The 18,568-nt window shown below is 45.0% G+C and overlaps 1 protein-coding gene across 1 annotated transcript in view; it reads left to right on the top strand.

Annotated features, from left to right (window-relative positions):
• The window catches only part of LOC144724938 (regulating synaptic membrane exocytosis protein 2-like), a 256,156-nt gene that overhangs the window by 205,832 nt on the left and 31,756 nt on the right, over positions 1-18,568 (top strand). The window contains exons 18-20 of the mRNA XM_078604261.1: positions 3,732-3,890; positions 12,475-12,572; positions 13,341-13,453. Coding sequence (XP_078460387.1) covers positions 3,732-3,890; positions 12,475-12,572; positions 13,341-13,453 — 370 coding nt within the window. The remainder of the gene's footprint in view (positions 1-3,731; positions 3,891-12,474; positions 12,573-13,340; positions 13,454-18,568) is intronic.

Here is an 18,568-nt window from a genome sequence, read left to right as displayed (position 1 = left end):
CAAATTCGTTTTCAATCTAGATTGAAGAGTGCATAGCTCCAGTGGCTTATTAATATCGGGAGGAAGAGCGTTCCAGACGGCTGCAGAAGCGCATCTGAAAGTGCGCGATGCAGTGACCGTCTTTGTTTACATGTAGTGGCCTACTACACTTCTGTTTGGGTGGACAAGTGATCAAAGAGGCACCACAGTGGCGAGGTATCTGATGTGCGGAGACCGTGGGTTCAATCTCGACCCTGACGCCTGTTCTCCCTATGGTTGCGTGGATTTTTCTCCGGGTCCTCCGGTTTTTTGCCTTCCACATTCAGAAACTTGCATTCGAGTATTTGTCTGCTGCGATACATTTCCACGTGATGAGCCACTTAGTTGAGCTATCATTTGTGGCCAGGTCACTTCTGAAAACAGCTAAGTGTAGCTCAGTGGACCTTACCTGGTAAAACATAAAACTGTTAAAAAAACGAAGTGGGGAGACGGTGCTGTATGCTCTACCCATGCCATTTGTGGCTCACTGAGGTGCTTTTATGCTAAGCACAAACAATTCTTTCTTGAACTCAAATGCAGACTTTTAACCTCGCTGACAAATGTAAACCAGACCGCTGTGCTTACCAAAGACAAAAATAAACCCACGGGGCATCTTTCAACGGTGTTTTGCGAAGTGAGGCGGGACCTTGTGCCGTTTGTCTCGTGCTTTGAAGTTGTGTTAACATTGTTTATACGATGTTGTTTATTTTAAACAAAACGCAGAGTGCATAGCTGCTTTAATCCCAAATAAAACTTGTTTTTGCTATTTTATTTAAATATTTTTGAAGAAATTCCTTCTAGAGCATCTCTTAACACCTTTTATTCCACACATGGCCCTACATTGGTACAGGAAGCCATCCCTTGCAAATTCCTTTTTGCCTACACAAGCCCTCTGTGTTTATAACACTGACGGAGCCTTCAATTCACACCTCCTCTTCCTTGGACATTGTTAAACTGGGCCGAATCGACGGAGTGCCATTGGAAAGGTATCTTTCCATTACAAGCATCCATGTAAGTTGACAAATACAAAACATACTTCCCGAGTAACACATTCGATTAAATAATGTACGCGCTGCGATGAAATGTGTGCATGCTGAAACTTCTGTTGTCTATTCTGCATATCTGCGAAAGCTTTTGTGAAGACACGCAATTGTACTCTACGGGGATATCCGTTATCGTTGTTGGAGAGCGGTTGTGTATCGGTTGGCATGCACAGCAGTGCTGAACACTCAGGTTCAGTTCCAGCATAGCACGCCTTTGGCATTTGATGTCTGAATCTTTTTTGGGAAACTCCCTGGTTGAGTCAGCCTAAAATGAGTACATGCTATGGGTGCCAAACTAACGGTGGCGAGATGCTAACTATCTCGCCTGGTATACATGAGGTCGTGCCTTCGATGCTGACACTGACGTCTATATAATTGGAGTCTGCATGTTCTCCTTGTGATGGCTTGGATTTTCCTCCCGGTCCTCCGGTTTTTCCCTCCACATTTAGAAACGTGCGTTGAGAGCATTTGGCTGCTTTCCGTTTCCACGTGATAAGCCACTTCGTTCAGCTGTCTTTTATGGCCAAGTCGCTTCTGAAAAAGGAGCTACATAGCTCAGTGGGCCTTAACTGATAAAGTTTAAAAAAGTTACCTTTAGTTTCGTTTGATCGTTTTGTTTGCTGTACGGGTCTTAATATGTGTTCACGAACAGCACTTCTCCCCACACAGTCATTGTAAGCTAAACAAAGTGTTTTTGTCTTGGAGTATAAATGTATAATTTCATACGCTTGAGTTTATATAAATCAATCATCATTTGCCCTCAATTAAATAGGATGACTATTCATTTGTATGTGTTTAGAAGATCCTGTGATGTTGCAACTATTTATGCCATTCGTATCATGATTTACATTGCGAGTGTTATTAGTATGTATTATAATTAGTCTGGCTAAAATCTTGCCAAGGAATAAGGATTGTGGGCTGGGTTATGTATTCGTTATTTCAGGGATTATTTTGTCAAACAAAGAAGAGCACATTGCTTATGAAACATATTATCCTTTAAGAAAAATATAAGCAGCCAAGGAGATGTGGAGCGACCAGCATTTCATCTTGTCAGTCACAGAAATATGTATGGGAGGACTGACAAATAGTGGCAGAATGAGAACAATATTATGAATATCTTAATAGCGAACGAAACACTCAACACGTTTGTCAATCGCACCTTAAAATAAAATAAAAATATGAGGCGATCTTTCAGCCAATGGGAATGATCCTTTTGAGCACACGACGTGTACATGACGTTATGGGCTCATCCATTTAATATAATTCAAAAATATACAGTAATACCCCGGTTTATGTCGGGGATGCATTCCTGAAAGGTGCGACAACGAATATCTAAACGACGTCAATCAGAGCGATTTACAGGGGTAGGAGGTGGAGGCCAAGGCTGGGAGGCGACGGATAACGAGACAGGACAGACGATGCTGTGTCAGCGACGTGAGTGTGCGGTCGAGGCGATTCAAATCGGGTAGCGGTGTTAATAAAGTGACGACGTCTTTGCGAAACGACATACAAGGGGGAGACGTATCTCCTTTTGAGGCCACTGTTATTGGCGAATGTGTTAATTTTTTGGGATTATGTCTCCCAATGCAGCAGTATCACCAAATAGTTTGTCAAACGACAGCGAGAAGGAAAGGGCAAAATAATGAAGCCACCGTCACTAACACGAAGGCAACGATGAGGATATCTCAAAATGCAGTGGTGTAGTTTGTGTAGCTCCGTCAGCAATAATGAACGTACAAACAGTAACGGAGCTAGTTGCACATTTCAAATGACACAATTTTTAGATTTAAATAAAACTATACTAAATAGGAAAATTAAAGATGTTCATGTCCTATTAGGCATTACGCTTAAGAGCTTCATAGCAACTACTTTGTCTCATGGCAATGCATCACAAGCCAAACTGGGGCACTGGCATAAATTCCACATTGTTATAGACAGAGACAGAGGCCAGTTTAACCACGGATAAACCACTGTTGATTTCCCATAAAGCGATGCTCATATTTAACCAAAGGAGAGCTGAGTCAACTGGGAATTGGACGAATACGTTTATGAGGTCGCACTCATTAGACACAAAGTTATTTCCAACAATACCTTGTTGATCTTGGCAAGGAGCATACACCATCACTCGAACTCCGGTCATCCTCGCAGAGGCTTTTGGCTAGCCATCAAGCAAAGACGATCACTGCATCACACACTTTCAGATGCGCTCCTGGGGCCGTCTGGAACGCTCTTAAAATTTTAAAATTAAATGACGCAGCTGTAAGGGGATTTTTTATGGGGGAGGGTCGGGAGGGGGGGGGGGCATTTAGATATTTTAGTCAGGGTAGTTTTTCTAATGTAAATGGTTTAAATTAAATATAAAAAAATTAACGTCCGAAACAAAAGGTACAAACATTGTCATTATTTCCGGATCAACCTGCGTTTGCATCACAGCCCCGTGTGGACCAGCTGGAGGAACGCCGCGGACCACCGGTAGAACCGGGGACCACACTCTGAGGACCACCGCTTTAGTGGAAGCCCTCCTGCTAGCAGTGGCAGTGTTTTTTGTTTGATCGAGTCAGCGATCAACACGACGGTCGTTTCGTTTTCTAACCCCGTGCTCAGTCACCGCTGCTCTGCCCAACGTTTTGGCGGTGCCTTGACTTGCGGCGTGCTGGCTGCTTCCGACAGGTATTACCAGGGCGGCTCACGCACCGGGGAGGCCCGTAGTTTGTCGGAGCTGAGGCTGGCTCGCTCACGCTCCACCGAACGCCCTGACCTTCACCTGGGCCGCTCCCTCACCCCGGGCCCTGGTGGGGGGTCAGCCCCTCCCTCCCCTGCACTCCCAAGGTACTCACACGGTGGAGAACCCCAGCAAGGGGGAGACCCCCCCCCCCACTCACCCCTCCCCACCCACTCACCCCTCCCCACCCACTCACCCCTCCCCACCCCACCCCTCTAACCTGAACAAACTCGTGCTGCCACGAGTACTGTGCTTATCTTAGACCAGTGGTTTCTTAACCTGGGGTGCATCACGCACCCCCTGGGGGTGCGAGATGCTCTTTCTGGGGGTGCGAGACATGGCGACATTTTTTCGAAGGTAAATCATGAAAACACAAATTAAGCACGGGCACGTAAGTACAACTACTTTGTTTCATGAAACCTATGTATTTATTAACATTATACATTTTTTTACGATTAAGAAACAAAGGAGTGCAAGGCTGCAGAAAAGGTTAAGAACCACTGACTTAGATCATTAGCCTGAGACAAAGGCTCACCAAATTGTAAACCCATCCCCTAGTGGTGGTAGTAATAGTCTTGCCACTGACTACTCGCCCCTGAAGATATGCACCCTTAAATCTATCATCACTTTAGAACTGATTTCTTGTGTTTAGTTTGTTGTCCTTCCCCCGAGTACCTCCAATTAGAATGGTTGGCTACACACGGTGCGGGAGAAGTTGATCATACTTAAATAAGAGGTGAATGTCCATTGCCATCGCTTGAACGACGCGACGCTCGATCTTGTCCGTGAGTTTAACGTCGTTGGGCTGATTGAGATTGAGGTCAATGGGGTCGTACCCATCTCTGTTGGCAGCCCTGAGCCAGTGGTGGAAATTCCATATTAGTCTCTCCATAGTGATGTGGACTATTTAAAAAAGAGGTTTATTTATATTTGCAAGAAGGGCCCAGTAAGCTGTTCGGCTATATTTAATAGGCATCCTGCGATGGTACAGATGTTATATAGTATGAATCTTAGTTGCGATCTTGGTTACAATAGTGCAATCACAGTTGCCTAATACCTGGTGAGCTAAAACAATAATTGGAGCATTAAACGCTCGTTCACGTCACAGTTTAATTCGTTTAGCTACGCCGGGTAGTCGAGGGTTATAAAAAAAACGAATATTTCGCCATATTTTTACATTGCCTAATGCAGAAATCTATTAATAATAATAATATGTCTTAAGTTAAAGTGACACTGAATTAATTTATCCCAGAGGCACAATACACTTAGTTGAATCCTGACCAGGATTTAAATAAACTTTCTTTGACTAAATTTCGATTTAAAGCTTTCGTGACTGCAGGGATTCATCTTCTTGGTTCTTTCGGTAAAGTCACGTAGAAGGGAAGTAATAAAATAATAAAAATAAAACATGATAAAATAATTCTCACGACGTTTCGGCCACAACACAAGCAGCCGTCCTCAGGTGAAACCAGGTCTGTCGAGACGACAGCGTCTGAATGAAACAGCACACGTACTTGGAGCATATATATAAGCTGGGTTGGATGGGGGGGGGGGGAAGGGAGCCTTGACAAAATAATTTAGCATATTTATGGGAAATGCAGGTATGTGATTAGTACTACTTATGTCCGTGCATTATGCAGGATTAGCAGCATCACAGGGAGGGGATAGGGGTAGCATTATTAACACTTCTTCCCTTTATTAATGCTACCCCTATCCCCTCCTTGTGATGCTGCTAATCCTGCATAATGCAAGGGCATAAGTAGCACTAATCACATACCTGCATTTCCCATATCCCCTCCCTTGGATGCTGCTAATCCTGCATAATGCACGGACATAAGTAGTACTAATCACATACCTGCATTTCCCATAAATATGCTAAATTCCTCTTAATATGCAAATTATTTTGTCAAGGCTCCCTTCCCCCCCCCCCCCTTCCAACCCAGCTTATATATATGCTCCAAGTACGTGTGCTGTTTCATTCAGACGCTGTCGCCTCGACAGACCTGGTTTCACCTGAGGACGACTGCTTGCGTTGTGGCCGAAACGTTGTGAGAATTATTTTATTATGTTTAATTTATATTATTTTATTACTTCCCTTCTACGTGACTTTACCGAAAGAACCAAGAAGACTTTCTTTGACTGTGAGTCAAATCTTCTGTTGGGTTGTTTGAGATCGGTCCATTGGTTTATTTTCTCATTGGCTAAGTGCGATCCTTGGTTGATTTTTTTTGCTCGTTTTTTTTTCTTCTTCCAAATATATCCTTCACCCCACCCAAGTTATTGGAGACTGCAGTCAGTCCCGTGAACGTTGTATTCACAGTGTGGATATGATTCGTTGTGAAAAATAGAACTGCAATAAAGTACTTTGAAATGGTTACAAAGGGCAACATCATTGCAATTCGTAGTGAAAGCAATTGCCTTATACCATTAATATTTACACGATTCCAGAATTGTTATGTTAGATTCCACGGACGTGGCTGTAAAATGTCCCCTTTTGATGACTCAACAAATAATTATTTTTTTAACTAGATTTACGTATTAGGATTTCTAAAGAGTGTTTTTGCAATTGTTTACATCCTGCGTTTTATCATTAGGTGTTGAGACGTAGATTTGGCGGTTCACCCATGGTCTCATCGGGGTGACGTGTTGTAGATGAATTGGGAAGAAACCTCTTACGTAATTGTTGAAAGAAAAAATGGAGATGGAATTTTAAACACAGCGTGGACGAGGTGGCTGGGCTTCTTAGGGGGCTAATGCGTTGTGTCAGGCTACTGAGCCAGCACCTTAGAGGTCTTCGCGAGCAAGCCCCGAGGGCCAATGCATTAAACTAAAATGCCATTTGTTCAGCCTCCAGAGGCCTCGTTTTGTACGCAGCGAATTGGATGGCATCAGCCAAGTCACCGATGGCTGCAAACGGAGAAACGTAGTAGAGCGTTATTAACACTTTATACGTTCAAATATTGTTACTTTTATATACGTTACGGGGTATTTGCCGTTGAGTTATATGTCAAAGAATGAAAAGTTAGGTCAAAGGAGGATAGGCTCGAAAAGCAGGTGGGTTCTGTTTTATTGTGTTATTTGTCAATCCACTGTGATATGGCAGTTAGAACCGTAAAACAAAAAACAAACTGCCGATGTTTCTCTCAAATTTCATCTCTTGCTCCAGCACAGCGTCGCCATTTTGGGTTTAAAAGTCCGCTCCATGCGCTGGATTCAAATAGAACCCCACAATTGTATAGCTGGGCTTATGGGCCCCAGAAATTGTGAATGCAAGTGAAGTTACTCCGCAGTAATAACCAGGGTGGCTCGCTGAATTCAAACCAATGATGCTGGGCTTTGCCACTGTCTGGGATGCCACTCTAGGGCTCTACGGTGTGTGCCTGAAAGTCACGTGGAAATTACTTTAAGTTCCTTTTTACATTAACGTTGGATAACACATTTAACTTGGTATGCGATGTGTTTGTCAGATCTGGCTATAATTCTCATTAGTGTGGTTTGCCAGGAGGTAAAATCGTTGAGCTGGTAATACTGGCATTCTGACTATGAATGCAGGCAAGCCACCTTTGATTAAACCAGCTTCTCAGATGAGTCACCAATGACTACATGATAAAAAGCCATCGTATGAAATCTGGTCATTAAAATAATTGGCGTCCAATCTCTTTATAGCAGAGTGGGTGGGGGAGTGCTGCCCCTTCGTGCAAGATATGAGGTCACTTGAAGAGATATCATAAGTAGTTCCATGATAATTCCTTCCTTGGGAAATTACTTAACATGGAGTGTTCCACTGCTCCGTGAGAGTTACAAATGGACTCTTGGAAGTTACCACATGATGCCAATAAATTGGCAGACAATCCACCTCCTTCCCATATCTGTCTCTCCACATGAAAAGTCGTGTTTTTTTATCCATCCCATCTGGGAGTGCCATTTTTCAGCAGGATTGGTTTAATAAAAAAAAACCTCTGGACTAATTTTGACATTCAACATTTTGCTCAGCAGGATAGTCGAGCTCACTTAGACCAATGCTGGGGAACTGACAGGCGTTTATAGGCATGGACCCGCTCTGTTATACGTGGGTCCTCATTGTAGATAACAAAAGGAACGGTGGCCAAGCACAGGAAGTCATTTGGCTGAGGCAGGCCAATCAGATGCAGCCAGTGACAATACTTGGCTGGTTGCCCCTTGATGTAAGCCAAATAACACGTACCCTGGATCCACTTGGGTTCGTCTCCACAAAACTACAGCCACCCAATTTGTTTCATATATTTATATCACGTGTTTCCCTTCAAGGACATTAACGATTCATTGCTAACATTCTTGCAAAAGATCGAACAGCATAATTAACCTGGCTTAATTTTCTGTGAAAACTGAGATCACCAGAAAGCACGGCAACATGTCTACATTCATTTAGAATTTGCAAAGGACCAAAATCAGCTATTTCAGTAGCTGCCCGAATGTCCGTTCTCTCATGATCTATTCTCTATGCCTTTGTGATTGGATGAGAATGACAGCTTAAAACTTGTCGGGAGTGTCTATGATATTACCGTCCACTGGACTTCCTTCAGTAATGAGGGCTTATGCCAATGTGCATTGTGAATGAGAACCAAATGCCATGTTCTTGAGTTAATGCCAGTTGACAGTAATAGTCCTCGTGTCGTGTGTGCGTGTGTGTCAGTCTGTACATTTACACAAATTTACGTAATCACTCCACTGTCCCATCAGTGAGCTCCTCTGGCAGGCGAGGCTGTGTAGGCTGGGTTATGTAGCCCGAATGCCCAGCCACTCGATGCCCAAGCAGCTTCAGTTTGGCTGGATAGAGAGAGCTAAATGGGCACAGCACAGGCTAGAAAAGAGATGGACTGATGTGGTACAGAAGGATGCAAGGCCGTAGCCATGGAGTCAACATTGGGGGGACCAAATCTTCCAGGGGGTCTGGGGTCCCCCCCCCAGAAAAAAAAATCTCAATTTGAAAACGAATTTCCTGCCATTTCCTGCCTAAAATATAAAAAAAATCACTAACACATAGGATTTACTTTTTATTTATTTTGTAACAATAATGTCTAATAGTATATTGTATTACATTGCTCTGTTTTTCTTTTTTACCTTTTGTTTTTTCATTGTATGTAATGGCAGAGATTAGGGATTTATAAAGTACAACCATAAGCACAATCATATAAACAGAAATCTATTTTATTGCAATATATTGGGGGGGGACATTTTGAGCATATTTGAAAATTGGGGGGGGGGGGGGATGTCCCCCCCCCCCAATATATATATATTATAAATACAGCCTTGGAAGAATGTGTAACGGAGTGGACTTGCCAATGGCAGGTACCAGTGTGGTGTAAAAATCGGCCTCTGTGGAGGAGGCTCATGAACAGTGCCAGTTCGCTAAGACGCAGTACTTGGGCACAGTGGGGACCACAAGCGGTGCATCTGCCTGTCATGTCGGTCAATCAATCCATGGCACCCGGGTCTCTTCTGTAACCTCCTGTCAGTGAACATCACCATGACACAATCGCCATGGTGATGTCACCGCCACTTAGTGGCGATCGGCAGTGGTTATTTTCGTTATTTTATAATCATTCACGAGTGTATTCCTGTTTAAGAGTTCACTCCTTTGAGAAATATGTACGCGCATCTGTCCCCATATACAAGTGTGCATGCAAAGTTGAACAGGTGCTTGAGTGTTTATTATTTATTCTTGCGTCGAGCAGGTCACCCATCCCATCGTGTATTATGCTGGCCTTAATCGGTGCTCGCCGACAGGGGATCTTTGGATTCTTTCTCCTGCAGACGAATGTTTATTTATTTTTGTAATGGGTTCAACTGAGTCGCAGATGTAGACTTGGAGGCAACACATTTATTTAACTTCAATACATGGGGTAATTTCTCCTTAACAGAATAACCACCTATGGTGGTGACCACCAGGCTAACTACACTAGTTACAACGTAACTGCTACTATGCACCGGAACCAACAGCTCGGGTCCGGGTCCACATGTTTGAGACTCGTTGAACGGAGAACGTAGACGAAGGCTTCTTCCAGGATGAACAACGACCCGGGTCCCTTTCGAGACCCTGCTTATATTCTCTGTGGCGTGGCTGGCTGCGCCTTTGGCAACGACCACCTTCCAGAATCCTCGGGAAGGATCTGGGTCCCAACCACGTGACCACCCCTAGCCCCCACTTGGGGCCCTTTTCTAGACTTAACTGGTCACGTGTCCTCCCAGGTCAACCAGAGTGCCATGGCCTCGAGTAACCTCATCCTTTGGCCGGCACTCACACAACCTGTCCTGTAGGGTTGGCACTACACGCCAAGCATGGTGCCATCTAGCGCTATCAATCAGTGCTCATGGGGCCCCTCTAGGGCCGGTACTACACCCACACCTTTGTGGTATCCACAATATTGTTACACTGCACGCCGTGCCTCTCTAGGGCCGGCACTGCACATTGACATCCTGCGATGTCACTACAATTCTATAAATTATCATTCTCTGTCCAATACCCATTGGAACGATGTACAATAGACCGTGTATGGAGCAATGACGCAATAAGAACACTGTGCTATGAACCCAGAGACCTGAGTTTGATTCCTCACTTCAGTGGTGACCGATTTCCAAAACTGACCCTGGAGCACCCTCCACTCCACCAGCTCACACTGACCCGTGTGGTGCAGAATGATCGACCAACTCCACAACCCAACACGGCGTGGGAGATGCCTTCATCTAGCAGCGGGTCGTCAGAGAGCTGCGGTTGCTTTGTACCACTGGGCAAGTCTAGCCACCAGGGATGTGTTACGTCTCCAATTTGAACTGGGCAAATCTGATTTATCGTTCACTGTTGATTGGCGTAAAGATTGTGAAAGGGCGTGATGCAAGTGGTATTGTTACCTCTGCATGTGTGTGTCCATGGTGCATTGTAGCTTCACCCCATGTCACCGTAGTTCCGTTCATCAGATAGCAAGGTTAACAGCACATAGGTGTAAATGTGTCGAAACCCTCCACCACCCGACACAGCCAATCAGTAAGGGATTTGTCACGTAAACAAAACGCCAAATACTTACTACTTCAGCCCACCGGTGTGTTGGAGAGTGGATGTAAATACCAGCGAAACGTCGTACTACTCAGATTGTAAATGTTGTGGATACACTCTCCAACACACCGGTGGGCTGAAGTAGTAACTATTTGGCGTTTTGTTTATGTGACACATCCCTTACTGATTGGCTGTGTTGGGTGTTGGAGGGTTTCGACACATCTATACTTACGCGATCTAACCCAAAAACCTTTATTATGAATAATATTGGTCGTGAAAGCCTACTTGTTAAACTGAGCACGTAGGTGCTTTATCATTCCTCATTAAATGCGTTATTGTACACCAGATTATTAAGTTTGATCATTCGGAATGATTCCTTTAGATTTTCCTAATTGCAGTGAAGTGACTGGCATGCCTACATGTTCGCTATAATGAAGGGAATCTTAACGTTTTGCGTCCGCTCCCACTATTTGATTCCCACTATTTGCTTGGGACTGTAGATCTACACTACTTAATCCACTTTTCATTTAAATCATACCGATTGCCACCCCGTGTAATTATCTTTAATAACAGCCGTCGTAAAATTACCTTTGTCTCCTAGAATTCTCAGCTGGCGACAATTCAAAGCGAAACCGATTTCGACGTGACCCGTACAGTGGCTTGATACTGCGGTGCTTGACTTGCGGTCTGGAGGTTGTCAGTTCAATTCCTGGTTGGGGAGTAACATCAGCCCTTCCTACCTCTGGTGTTGATAAATGTGTCCACCGCTCGGTGGGAAAACAGACAGAAATCATTATCTTTGATCAGGTTGGATCATATTTAGACTACACGTTGCTTTCCAAAGGCGACCTGGGTTGCCTAATAAAACAGATAGAAAAGCAGCTACAGCGGAATAAATGCTCCAGTCGCAAAATACAAACATGTCAAAAAATCAACTAAATAGCTTGCCCTATAAGGTGACTCACTGCCACCATGCAAATGTGGCATTTCCCCCACTGTCTCGTAGCTGGAAAGAGGAGATGATTACCGCTCCATGCTCGTTTGAGATGTTAACTATCTCGCCTGGTGTACAGGAGGTTATGGGTTAAATTCTGACCCTAATGAAGTTTGCATGTTCTCCCCGTGGTCACGTGGATTTTTTTCCGGGTCCTCCGGTTTTTCCCTCCACATTTAGACACCTGCGTTTAGAGTATTTGGCTGCTATACATTTCCACGTGATACGCCACTTTGTTGAGCTATCATTTGTGGTCAGATCGCTTCTGAAAAAGAGCTATAGAGCTCAGTGGGTCGGGCAAAATAAAAATTGTTTCTAGTTTATGGAATGGAAAACCACTTTGATTTTCAACACTGCGCTTACCTTTTGCCTAATGTCACTCCCACTGAGTTGCCGCTAGAACATTGATTCTCCATTGCCCATTCTTTTAAACCTTAATGTCAGCGTAAAAAAATCCATTAAATAATTCTCCCCTCGTGGCCTCGACGCACGTCCGTCGTGCTTATAACATTTCTGGGCGGAGCCGCTGCCAAAGAGTGGGGGGGGGGGGCAGAGAGTGCTGAATGTGAACGAGCATGGCCAGCAGCACCGACCGTTGTTATTATTATCATCATCATTGTTCGCTTGCAAGTGCCTCACGGCTGCTGCATCCGCTCTGTTGTCCTAGACCTCGCCTACACAGCCCGTGCCAAAGTCCTCCGTCTGGAACGCCGGCCACAACGCGGAGAGGACGCCAGCTCCCGGCAGTGCCCCCAAAGGATCGAGGTGACCACAAACCGGATTCTTATCTCCCCCGACATGACGTGCTCCCCGCATAGGTTCTCGTGGCTGTTGCCCCACAACCTCCCGAGTTCGAATACTGCTAATGGCCAACACCGGTGAGGATTACCTGAACTGGTCCTGGGCCTCCCCTAGGTCGACTCAGCCTCAAACAAGTACTTGGTGCGGTGTGTAAACATCACCACATGGAGGATAAAGGCAGCCGGGCGTGGTGTTGGCAACCCACTCGTTCGTGTATTGTGCCGGCCTTCAGAGGTGCTCGCTAACAGCACTTGCCCCAACAGTCTGTTCAGGCTATACGGGGGATCTTTGTCTTTTTGCCCTATGGCTTTGCCGATTTGATTCACTTGCATTGTTCGGCATAATGTCTGAAGTTTCGCCATGGTGTACAATGAGCGTCTCGCTGGGCGGGGGGCGTGGGGGGGGTTACGTTCGTGCAAGGAAGAATAGCGTTCCGACGTTTCGCTCCACTCGTGTGTAACGTATGTTTAACTTCTTTCACACGGTACATGGCCAATTGTGCTAATCAGAGGTGACTTTCTGGGAGCGTCTTCACCTGCTCCAAAGCTTGTGGAGCGAAACGTCGGACACTGTGGCCGAGCGATGAGTGGTGTAACCTGAAAACATGTCGGCGAGCTGTATCTTGACGTACGCAGTTTAACAATCATCAGTCGGCTAAGAATGGTCTCTTCGCGCTGGCAAATGTTCCGTTTTGCGTGAGCTGCTGTGTGTGTGTGTCTGTGCTTCCTGCAGCCACGCTGGAAGTGGAGGAGAGAACCAAGCAGATGAAGCTGAGCCTCAGCAAATACAAGCAGTCAGCCGGGTCAGGGTCCAGCCAAGAACTGGAGAGAGACGTCTACTCCAAGGTGAGGGCAGGATGGACTTATTGTTACAGCCATCAGCTTCATTGTTACAGCCGTCAGCTATCATTGTTACAGTCATCAGCTGTAGTGTTACAGTCATCAGCTGTAGTGTTACAGTCATCAGCTGCAGTGTTACAACCATCAGCTGTAGTGTTACAGCCATCAGCTGTAGTGTTACACCATCAGCTGTAGTGTTACAGTCATCAGCTGTAGTGTTACAGCCATCAGCTGAAGTGTTACAGCCACCAGCTGTAGTGTTACAGTCACCAGCTGTAGTGTTACAGCCATCAGCTTAAGTGTTACAGCCACCAGCTGAAGTGTTACAGCCATCAGCTGAAGTGTTACAGCCATCAGCTGAAGTGTTACAGCCATCAGCTGAAGTGTTACAGCCACCAGCTTAAGTGTTACAGCCATCAGCTGAAGTGTTACAGTCATCAGCTGTAGTGTTACACCATCAGTTGAAGTGTTACACCATCAGCTGCAGTGTTACACCATCAGCTGTAGTGTTACAGCCACCAGCTGTAGTGTTACAGTCATCAGCTGAAGTGTTACAGTCATCAGCTGTAGTGTTACACCATCAGCTGAAGTGTTACACCATCAGCTGAAGTGTTACAGCCATCAGCTGTAGTGTTACAGCCACCAGCTGTAGTGTTACAGCCACCAGCTGTAGTGTTACAGCCATCAGCTGAAGTGTTACAGCCACCAGCTGAAGTGTTACAGCCACCAGCTGTAGTGTTACAGCCACCAGCTGTAGTGTTACAGCCATCAGCTGAAGTGTTACAGCCACCAGCTGAAGTGTTACAGTCACCAGCTGTAGTGTTACAGCCATCAGCTGTAGTGTTACAGCCATCAGCTGAAGTGTTACAGCCACCAGCTGTAGTGTTACAGCCATCAGCTGAAGTGTTACAGCCATCAGCTGAAGTGTTACAGCCATCAGCTGAAGTGTTACACCATCAGCTGTAGTGTTACAGTCATCAGCTGTAGTGTTACAGCCATCAGCTGTAGTGTTACACCATCAGCTGAAGTGTTACAGCCATCAGCTGAAGTGTTACAGCCACCAGCTGTAGTGTTACAGTCACCAGCTGTAGTGTTACACCATCAGCTGAAGTGTTACAGTCATCAGCTGAAGTGTTACAGTCATCAGCTGTAGTGTTACACCATCAGCTGAAGTGTTACACCATCAGCTGTAGTGTTACACCATCAGCTGTAGTGTTACAGCCACCAGCTGTAGTGTTACAGTCATCAGCTGAAGTGTTACAGTCATCAGCTGTAGTGTTACACCATCAGCTGAAGTGTTACACCATCAGCTGTAGTGTTACACCATCAGCTGTAGTGTTACAGCCACCAGCTGTAGTGTTACAGTCATCAGCTGAAGTGTTACAGTCATCAGCTGTAGTGTTACAGTCATCAGCTGAAGTGTTACAGTCATCAGCTGAAGTGTTACAGTCATCAGCTGAAGTGTTACACCATCAGCTGAAGTGTTACAGCCATCAGCTGAAGTGTTACAGCCATCAGCTGTAGTGTTACAGCCATCAGGTTTATTGTTTTAGTCATCCACGATCAATTGACTGCCAGATGAAGGCCTCCCCAAGTCCCTGCCAGCTCGGGACCCTGTGATCTCACAATATCCTTAGCATGTGCACATGAGCTGGTTACATCGCTCTATCTCCACTCCGGATGGAATTTCGTTATTCTTTACACTGGGTAATATTCGATGAATTGTCATGATTTGTGATCATGATTTGATTTAGGAATGCTTTTTTTATTTTATGGTGCCCAGCATCATCTCTAATGGATACAGGGGTCAGTTGAGCTAATGTTGTCTAGAATATCATCATAATCTGCAATCTTTCTATCAACCCCCAACTGGATGAAGGCTTCCACATGCCATGTTGATCATGATGGGTTCTTAGCCATATGTCACTACCCTGGTCAGCATGGATTGGTGAAGGGATATCACTCACCACTGATGTTAACCATCGGCGGGAATTGAACTAATCAAATTTCAGTGCCACTAATCCTTGTGCCAGAATGAGAGGATCCATACGATGTATGCGAATCGAAAGCAATTGACTCTCACAACCGTACGAGTGTTAACGATTCATTTTTTTTTATCCGTGGAGCAATTAATTGGTATGATTTTAATATTTCCCTATATTAAGGGACCAGTCTATCCATGATCCTGCTGAGGATGAACCCGATCGTGGAGACGGGGTGATAACATTAACTCTCAACTGACTGTGAATCTAGTAAGCTAAGTGCAGCAGCACCGACCAAGGTTTACAATGAGTATCATATTTGCATGCACACAATGGTAACCCAATGGTATGTTCATTGGGCAAGTGATGTTAGTGAGCACCTATTAGTGCTGGCATGGCATGCGACGGTGTGGTGAGGCTTGCACCAAACCTCCCCAACCACCTTAGTCTCTCCAGTGACACCATATTGTATCACGCATAAATTACAAACACCAACCACTTTCATCATGACATATGCCATTCAGCAGATATGTCTACAGAGCACCGAAAGATTGGCGTGATTAATGTGTCTCAATTGCAAGGCAATGTTAACGATAATGGTGGAGAGTTGACATGACTTGTGCCTGTGCATCATTGCCAATTTGCGCCAAGTATTCATATGAAACTCAAGTTGCAGTCCTGCAATTGCTTACTCATGCCACTGCTGGCACAAGAGCCTTCACTCGATGGAGCTCCGAGGGTACTTTGGCCTACTCTTCCATGCTGGCCAGACATCTTGGAAGAGATGGGAGTACCCACACTTTCTCCCCACCACATGCGGCCTGCTGATTGGCTAACTGTGGTTGTACCTATTTACACGCCGGGGTGGACAGGGGCGGGAGTACGAACCAGGGAGCTCTGGATTGCAAGTCGAGTGTGCTGACCATTACATCACGAGAGCATCCTCATATGTAACCAGTCACGGTTAAAATGTTCAATTAAAATCTAACTAATTGGATTTAAAACATTTGTATTTCAGTAGGATCCCGTTACGGAGCACGAACCGAGATGTGAGTGGAGCGGGTACAGAAACTTTGCGGACATTGGTCTCAAACTCTGTGCTCTTTAACTTTGAGGGGGGAGGAGATTGGGCTCGCTGCCCCACCAAGCGGGGACCGCGAGCAGACTACATGTACTTTTATGTAGAGAGGGGAAGGTGAGGGGAAGAACAACTAAAGTATGAAAGTCGAGGGAGTGGGGAGAAAGAAGGGAGAGAGGGGGTGGGGGAGAGCTGTATGGGGGCTAAATGGACATTTTAAAGTGCGTTGTGATCAATGCACGTGGAATTGCGACTTTGTTGTGATTGTCAGTCAGGTGCAGCCCTTAGTTTCACCCAAGTGAGAGCATCTGTGAGACTCTGCATTCACTTTTTAAAGCATGACAAAAGCAATTTCCCAACAAGAAAACATCTAAAATATCAACAAATATAAGAAAATAAAAGTGACTAACAGAGATTAATGTTCTTACAAACTTTATTTTTTTTTCAGTCTGGAATTATCTGGATTTGCCACATCCATCTGGACTTAGTTTGTCTTTATGATATTGTGCTATCGTAAGATTGTAGAAACACAGGGGTACAACGGTATAGGTTCGTTACAATAGGTGCACTCTAATACTCGTAACTTATATTGGTAACCTCTACTCCAAGCCAGCCTGGCAGCTTTAGAGTGGGAAATGAAGCCCTTAGTTGTGTGCGTTGTGGCCTTAATGATTCAGATGCTCTTGTCAGAGTCTGTATATGTCTAGAAGCAAACACCTACAACGAATAAAATAATAGTTGGCGCTATTGCAGTTATATGTGCCGATTGTGTCTGCTCCGCCGCAGACTACGAGCATAGAATTCAGTTGCAGTGTGGAATGTTTCATGGGTGTTTAAAGTTCATGAGTTTGTTTACTCTTTTATTCTTCCTTGTTTGTTTCCGTTGGGATTGCCAATTATTACACGAGAGCGACTCCAGCCATTAAAAGTGAGCTAGAATTATCGAATCAAGCAGGACACGCTAATGGCTTTAAAACACGAGTAAAGAAAGCCTTGTCTGTGATAAGTAGGGATAAAAATCGATAGTGGAAGACTCAAATGGAGGTGGCCTGATTCGTTCAAAATTGCGCGGAGAATATGGGAATTCGCTGAAATGGCCCCAGGTTTGGTTAAAAAATTATGCAGAAAGTTAGAATTACCAGTAAGCAAATGTAGTTCTCCACACTGATGAGAAATTGTCCCTTTGATGGGTTCATTGTGATGGGAAAGGTTGTGGGGGATTCTATGTATGTTGAAATTATTTCGCACCGTACGTAACCAACCGTGCTCAAAGTTGGTACGGAGTTAAGTTCATCGTGTTGAGTGAACGCCAAAATTCGTCTCAAGGGTGCAGCCCCGATTTAATCGCTCGCTCGTGCCACTGCTGGAAGAAGGGCTTCAAATGAGTTCACTGTGGTGGATGTGGGCTCGATTGGTAGGTCGCGTTGTGGTGGGGAAAAGTGCGGGTACTGCCATCTTCTCCACGGATAATACGCACGAGGATTGTAAAGGGTGTGAAAGACGTTCAATATACATACAAATACCACTGGGGATGAGAGGAAAGAGAGTTCATTTATTAGCATTTAATTTGAGTGTCCTTCAATTCACCTGAGAAGAAGTTTTCCCCCCTTTTTTCTGGCAACAAAAGACATCCATTGAGAACAATCTGCAAGGTAGGCCTGGGTTACTCGCAAAAGTACCTATTTCTCTCACTGATGCAGTATTAGCCTTGCCAACAGTCTTAAATCAAGTGAGTAGTTCAGAAACGTCTCACAGAACACGCTGGGTGCAGGGAATGTAATCATCCACGCGATGAAAAGTGGCAAATGGAAAGTTCACCATATACAAGTAAGCTGTTAATCTGCCTCATGTCTGGGGATTAATTATTTTAACTACATATGCTTACGTTGCAATTAGGAGGGAATTTGCAAATCCACCCAATGACGTCCTCCCTCAAACCAGGAATAGGGCCAACCAGTGCACGATGATGTGGTATGCAGTGTCTCGAACAAAGACGGTTACTGCATCGCGCGCTTTCGGATGTGCTTCTGTGGCCGCCTGGAACGTTCCGGCTTCTGATAT

Source organism: Lampetra planeri, chromosome 22 (genome assembly GCF_965212315.1).
Source record: "Lampetra planeri chromosome 22, kcLamPlan1.2.h2, whole genome shotgun sequence".
NCBI classification, from domain to species: domain Eukaryota; kingdom Metazoa; phylum Chordata; class Hyperoartia; order Petromyzontiformes; family Petromyzontidae; genus Lampetra; species Lampetra planeri.
This window is presented reverse-complemented; position numbering and strand designations above follow the sequence as displayed.